Raw genomic sequence first — 7,500 nt, forward strand, 5'->3', positions numbered from 1 at the left:
TGGGGCAGCTGGCTGCTGAGCAGGATGACGACCAGCCTACATTGTATCTGTAGTCCAATTTCAGATTATCGGTTTCGTTATAACTGCCGATCTGTGGCGAGAGAAAAAGATATATGGCATCATTCACTGATTTTCTTTTTGCTTTCCGTAATACATACGAATACATACATACATACATACATACATACATACACGCATACATACATACATACATACATACATGCATACATCCATACATACATACATACATACTACATACATACATACATGCATACATGCATACATACATACATACATACATACATACATGCATGCATACATGCATACATACATACATACATACATACATACATGCATACATACATACATACATACATGCATACATACATACATACATGCATACATACATACATGCATGCATACATACATACATACATGCATGCATATATACATACATGCATACATACATACATACATACATACATACATGCATGCATACATACATACATACATACACACATACATACACGCATACATACACACATACATACATACATGCATGCATACATACATACACGCATACATACACACATACATACATACATACATACATACATGCATGCATACATACATACATACATGCATACATACATACATACATGCATACATACATACATACATACATATATACATACATACAACATACATACATACATACATACATAAATGCTCTGTTGATGTTGAAACTCCAATGAAAGAGCCTTGGATCTAGGTTAGAAACCAAACCAGATCTTTCTCTACTGGCAAGAAATTGTGGATTAAAACTGAACAATGATATACATATACAAATATATATATATATATCTATATATATATATATTAAGCAATATTATATCTCTGACCGATATCTATCTATCAATCTATAGATAGATAGATAGATAGATAGATAGATAGATAGATAGATAGATAGATAGATAGATAGATAGATAGATAGATAGATAGACAGACTGCGGACATCATAAAAATTTCGAAAAATATGAAATAATTCTGTTTTGGAATAATGGTTCCCGAAGCACATGGTTTACAACTATAAAGAATAGCATGCAAAATATTGTTTGAAAAAAAAAACCCCTTTTGGATAGGAAAATCGAAGGCTACTCATGAGACTCGAACCCAGATCTCCTGTAGATATAACAAGTGTCCTGCCACTTCGACATTTTGTGTGCAAGGGGTTTTCAATCTAATATTATAGCTGTATATGATGCCTTTCGAGAAATATTACGTGCACTGATATAACCACTTAGATATTCATGTATTTGTATCTGTAAACTGTTACTTACGTTTATGTATTGCTTGGTGTCAACTGGTTCATATATATGGTAACCTCGGATGCTGTCATCGCTTCCTTTCATATAGTAAAATGGCTGCAGACCCGGGTCTATAAATTGGGATGACAGAATGTTCCTTTGAATAACAGGTCTTTGGTCGGAAGATATAAATCTTTGACAGATGATGTCATAATTGCGCCCACACACTTCTTGCAATGCCCCATGAATCCCAATGGCGGCCGCAAAGACTGCATTGACTACAAAAAGTACGTAAGGATCCTGAATATATTTCGGAGCTATCGGTAAAGTTCGATAGCTAGTTCCACTGCACGTTGTAGGAAACCTCGATGAGGTGTTGGAAGTGGTTGTACAGCTGTAAAGTTCTTCGTAATACTCGTTGAACCAATTTTTATTGTTGTTCGTTCTTGTACTCTTCGTATCGAGGTATTTATCGAAGTCCGGTAGATCAGCCGTTTCTACATCAAATATAACGATTTGACGTTTCGATAACAGTTTATCTAGGTCTTGTAACATGTCTGGGTCGGCGCCCCATTTATCAGTAGCCATAAACAAATAACGGGAGGTGCTATTGTAGTTCTTTTCTGCCGAAACAAGCAGACGACGCGGGTTTGTTACAAAAAGTACGACAACCGTTGTCTCGTCCTGGAAGGCAAGTTTATTGATTGCGACTTCAGCGTCAACTTGAGTAAGAAACTCATTTCGCGGTAAGCTTATGTTCTGCGTGATACATATTTTGTTTTCGAAGGCCACTTTGGCAAATTCCTGTCTCCCATACCGTCCAATTGTATCTTCAGTGCTGATTAATTGGACATATTTGATCTGGTAGCGTTTCAAAAATGAAACAAACGCTCGCGCCTGCTTGCTGTCCGATGGGACAGTCCTTGAAAAAAAGGGATACCGATCGCCAGAGAGCTCGGCACTTGTGGCACCGTAGCTGATCTGAGGGATTCCTAATTTAGTGAGAATATCTGCAACGCGTAGGGAAGATTCGCTATCGAAAGGTCCGACATAAACCTGGAAATCTGCTGGGTCAATGAAAGTGTTGGTGGAATTGTCAAAGAGATGAGCGTTCTTGTTTTGTAGATTCGTTACGATGTTACCAGCTTTTGATGGACTTTGGCAAACGTCAACAGCGAGAGAACCAATTGTGACACCTTGAAGAATATTTGCAAAAATGCCTTTGTTACTGTTAACATAATCAACTGCATAATTAAACGCTTCCACGAGCTGGTATCCTTGTTCGTCGTTAATGGCTCCGCAGCTAAACGGAGTGGGTCCTTTTTTGTGTATGTCAAAGAGCCCTGGAATTTATTAAAATAGAGAAAAAGAAATTAGTGTCTGGATTTTGAAATTGCTGTTAAAAATATTTATAAAAATTCACACTGATATATGCAATCATGTCTTGTAGTACAATTGATAAAAATTGTACAAAGCTAATCAAATTAGCGCGTAATGACTTTGTCGTAATAATAATAATATAATAACAACAACAACAACAACAACAACAACAACAATAATAATAATAATAATAATAATAACAACAATAATAAAAATAAATGCCCTGATGCAGTACCAGGCAGTGGCTCTCATGGCTTCTGATCTAAACATATATATATATATATGTATACATATATATGTAATATGTATGTATATATATATATACATCTATATGTATATATATATATATGTATATATATGTATATATATGTATATATATATATATATATATATGTATATATATATATATATATATATATTATATATATATATATATATATATATATATATATATATATATATATATATATATAGTATATCACCGTCATTGTGTCACTGTATCGATAGGAGTATCGGATGTTGTCATACACCGCTGGTCACAATGAACTTCCTCATATTGCCATAGTTTTCGAACGATGTCACCCCGTTGGCCAGACGGTCCGACCGTCATTTAAAGATGTTTTTGTTAAATATTGTTTTTGTCTTTGTTGGATAAAATTTGTTGAAAAAAGAAAAAAAATCCGCCATGATTATGCACGAAACCAATATAAAGAAAGGAAACAAAAATAAAAAGAAAGCGAAAAAAGAACAAAGACAGGAAGAAAAAAAAATAGGTGCAGGAGTGGCTGTGTGGTAAGTAGCTTGCTTACCAACCACATGGTTCCGGGTTCAGTCCCACTGCATGGCACCTTGGACAAGTTTCTTCTGCTATAGCCCCGGGCCGACCAATGCCTTGTGAGTGGATTTGGTAGACGGAAACTGAAAGAAGCCCGTCGTATATATATATATATATATATATATATATATATATATATATAAAAGTGTGTGTATATGTTTGTGTGTCTGTATTTGTCTCCGTAGCATTGCTTGACAACCGATGCTGGTGTGTTTACGTCCCCGTCACTTAGCGGTTCGGCAAAAGAGACCGATAGAATAAGTACTGGGTTTACAAAGAATAAGTCCTGGGGTCGATTTGCTCGACTAAAGGCGGTGCTCCAGCATGGCCGCAGTCAAATGACTGAAACAAGTAAAAGAGTAAAGAGTAAAGAGTAAAGAAGGAGAAGAGCGTTTTATGAGCGACTTACCGACCACGGTGAAATCTCCGGAAGAGAAGACGAATTGGTTGTCCGTCTTGGAAGCTTGTTCACATTTACTGCAAGACGTGATACAGGTGGAAGGGACGAGCCTGTAGTCATTGATTAATCTGTTCTTATCAGTTAAGTAATCCAGGGATTTACCGGAGTACTCAGCCATCTGAAACGGAAAAAGAACGAGAAGAAAATGAAATAAAATGAAAAAAAAAATGAAAAAAAAAAAAAATAAGGAAAAACTTTTCGAAAATAAGCAAGAATTGTTGCTGTTGTGAATGTTGTTTTTGTTGTTGTCGTTGGTAGTGGTGGTTGTGGTTGCAGTGGTTGAAGGGGTGGTGGAGATGACGGTGGCAGTGATTGTGGAAATGGTGGTGGTGGTGATGATGGTGTGGTGATGATGGTGGTGGTGGTGGTGATGATGATGATGGTGGTGGTGGTGGTGTTGGTGGTGGTGGTGGTGGTGATGATGATGGTGGTGGTGATGGTGGTGGTGGTGGTGGTGATGGTGGTGGTGGTGGTGATGATGATGATGATGGTGGTGGTGGTGATGGTGGTGGTGATGGTGGTGGTGATGGTGGTGGTGGTGGTGTTGGTGGTGGTGGTGGTGGTGATGATGATGGTGGTGGTGATGGTGGTGGTGATGGTGGTGGTGATGGTGGTGGTGATAATGTGGTGGTTGTGATGGTGGTAGTGGTAATGATAGTGGTGGTGGTAATGATGGTGGTGGTGGTGGTGGTGATTGGTAGCGTGGGGTGGGTGGTGTGGTGGTGGTGGTGGCGGTGGTGGTGGTGGTGATAGTGATGATGGTAATGATGATTGTAGTGACTATGGTGATGACGGTGACGGTGGTGGTTTTAGTGTTTGTGGTGGTAGTGAAGATGGGGGTCATGATGATGGTGATAGTGGTAGTAGTGATGAGAGTGACGGTCGGGTGTTGTTGATGGTGGTGGTAACGGTGATGGATATGGAGTGGTGGTGGCGGTGGTAGTGGTGATGGCGATGTGGTTGTTGTTGTTGTTGTTGGTGGCGGTGTTTGATCTCAGAACACCTTTGGGGTTAAATGAATATTCCTTTCTACTGAAATTTCTGGAAAGAAGTCGATAAAAAGTAAAATCGATCTCAGAACATAAAGACGGACGAAATGTCACTAAGCATTTTATCCGGCGTGCAAATGATTTTTTTCTACTCGAGGCACAAAGTCCGAAATTTTGGGGGAGTGGGCAAGTCGATTAGATCGACCCCAATACGCTACTGGTACTTAATTTATCGACCCCTGAAAGGATGAAAGGCAAGGTCAACCTCGGCGAAATTTGAACTCAGGACGATATACCTATTTCTTTACTACCCACAAGGGGCTAAACACAAAGGGGACAAACAAGGACAGACAAACGGATTAAGTCGATCATATCGACCCCAGTGTGTAACTGGTACTTAATTTATCGACCCCGAAAGGATGAAAGGCTAAGTCGACCTCGACGGAATTTGAACTCAGAACGTAGTGGCAGACGAAATTCCTATTTCTTTACTACCCACAAGGGGCTAAACATAAAGGGGACAAATAAGGACAGACAAACGGATTAAGTCGATTATATCGACCCCAGTGTGTAACTGGTACTTAATTCATTGACCCCGAAAGGATAAAAGGCTAAGTCGACCTCGACGGAATTTGAACTCAGAACGTAACGGCAGACGAAATACGGCTACGCATTTCGCTCGGCGTGCTAACGTTTCTCTAATCGACTTGGAGGTTAAATAAATATTAATAATAACAAAAGCCAAAATTTATACTCACGTTACGAATAACTCCATTATTAACGTAACTGATCTCAACCACACCTTCAACCTCCCGGTTAGTGAACCGGAAGGAACTTCCATTAATAGTGGTCAACGCCATTCTGTCCATGTTGGACATTATCGTCTGTCTGGTGTCCAGATCGGTCAAGTATTTGTCACAGATGCCCTTATACGACACGCCACACTTTTGCTGAAGGGTCATTTGAATGCCTTTGGCCAAAGAAAACACAGCATTTATGGTCGGAACCACTTGGTGGTTCTGTTCGAACCGATTGTCCACGAGCGAATCGCTGATGGTGCAGTTTGTACCCAAAAAGCACCCGTAGTAGATCTCGAAGTACTCGTGAAACCAAGGGTTGTATTGGTTTTTACTGTTGCTTGGGGTCTTTTGCTGGAGCCATGACTTAAATTCTTGAAGAATCGGGAACTTCGTCTGTGAAAGAAAAGACAGAAATTGTGACAAATCTTTTATCTTTTTACTAGCTTCAGTCATTAGACTGCGGTCATGCTGGAGCACGGCTTTGAAGAATTTTTAGTCGAATGAATCGACCCCAGTACTTAAATTTTTTTTTTTTTGCTAAGCCTGGTATTTATTCTATCGGTCTCTTTTGGCGAACCGCTAAGTTACGGAGACGTAGAATACACCGACACCGGTTGTCAAGCAGTGGCGGGGACAAACACACACACGCGCGCACACAGCACACACACACACACACACACACACACACACACACACACACACACACACACACACATACACACACACACATTAAAATAAATATATAAATATATATATATATAAAAAGGTATTGAACGAAGAAACACGAATCAAAAATATAAATTTACCAACCTGGAACATGATCGATTTTTCGTAAACCGACGTAGGGACTTTCACTTTGCCATACCAGGGTCGACTGGACAAGAAAATGATGTCTTGCGCCGCGAGTGAGGTCTGCTTGGCTTTTAAAAGGGCCGTGATGTGGTGATCGGGTTCAGAGAACACAACAACGACTCGAGTACTGGAGCGTACAATATGGTAAATGATGTCTTTATAAGTTCCATCTGTGATGAATTCATATGAAGCGGCAATGCACACGTCACGCAAACCGGCCAACCGGTGAAATTCGTCCCTCGCATCCCTGTTGCCAACGTCGGGTGCGTTAAGGGTGATGACATAGGTAAAACCTAACTCTTTGACGAGGTCTGCCATTGCCTGTAAGGTTCTCTGGTCGGAAGGTATCGTCCGGAAAAACGTGGTAAAGCGCTGTTTGTTGAGGAGGTCCGGTGAAGTGGCGCCTGGACTGATGATCGGGACGTTGAAGTCTTGGGCGATCAGTGCCATGTCTTTGGTGCTTCCGCTGTCGTAGCTGAACCAACCCATCGTGTGCGAAATCTTAACGTCAGGAATTTCCAGTTTGCTGAAGAATAACATAGGAAACGTTGGAATTAAGAATGACAATGAAATGTCCACCAGCGCCATCAATGACTGGTATCACCATCACCATAGCAACATAAAAAAAACAAGCACCATAAGCATCACCACCATAACTCACGATGACGACGACGATGACCCCCCCCCCACCACCACCTGTGCAACCAGCAACAACAGCAGCAGCAATAATGTCCGCCTTTGCGGTCGTCTGATCTTCGTGAGATAGTAGCTTTAAAGAAGGGGTATCAGTCTCTGATATACATGTATGCACATACGCACACACACACAACGAAACACACTCACACACACATACATATATGTATGCTCATATACGCAC

At 40.2% G+C, this 7,500-nt stretch overlaps 1 protein-coding gene across 2 annotated transcripts in view; it reads right to left on the bottom strand.

Moving 5' to 3' along the window:
- Window positions 1-7,500, bottom strand: part of LOC115230999 — a 38,445-nt gene that overhangs the window by 13,020 nt on the left and 17,925 nt on the right. For both annotated transcript variants that reach the window (XM_036499904.1, XM_036499905.1), the window contains exons 12-16: window positions 6,582-7,149; window positions 5,730-6,164; window positions 3,932-4,100; window positions 1,341-2,650; window positions 1-91 (exon numbers count right to left, since the gene is read on the bottom strand). The exon at window positions 1-91 is cut by the window's left edge and continues 335 nt beyond it. In XM_036499904.1, the coding sequence (XP_036355797.1) occupies window positions 1-91; window positions 1,341-2,650; window positions 3,932-4,100; window positions 5,730-6,164; window positions 6,582-7,149 (2,573 nt within the window). The remainder of the gene's footprint in view (window positions 92-1,340; window positions 2,651-3,931; window positions 4,101-5,729; window positions 6,165-6,581; window positions 7,150-7,500) is intronic.

The sequence above is a fragment of the Octopus sinensis genome, unplaced genomic scaffold (assembly GCF_006345805.1).
Source record: "Octopus sinensis unplaced genomic scaffold, ASM634580v1 Contig17091, whole genome shotgun sequence".
Lineage (NCBI taxonomy): Eukaryota > Metazoa > Mollusca > Cephalopoda > Octopoda > Octopodidae > Octopus > Octopus sinensis.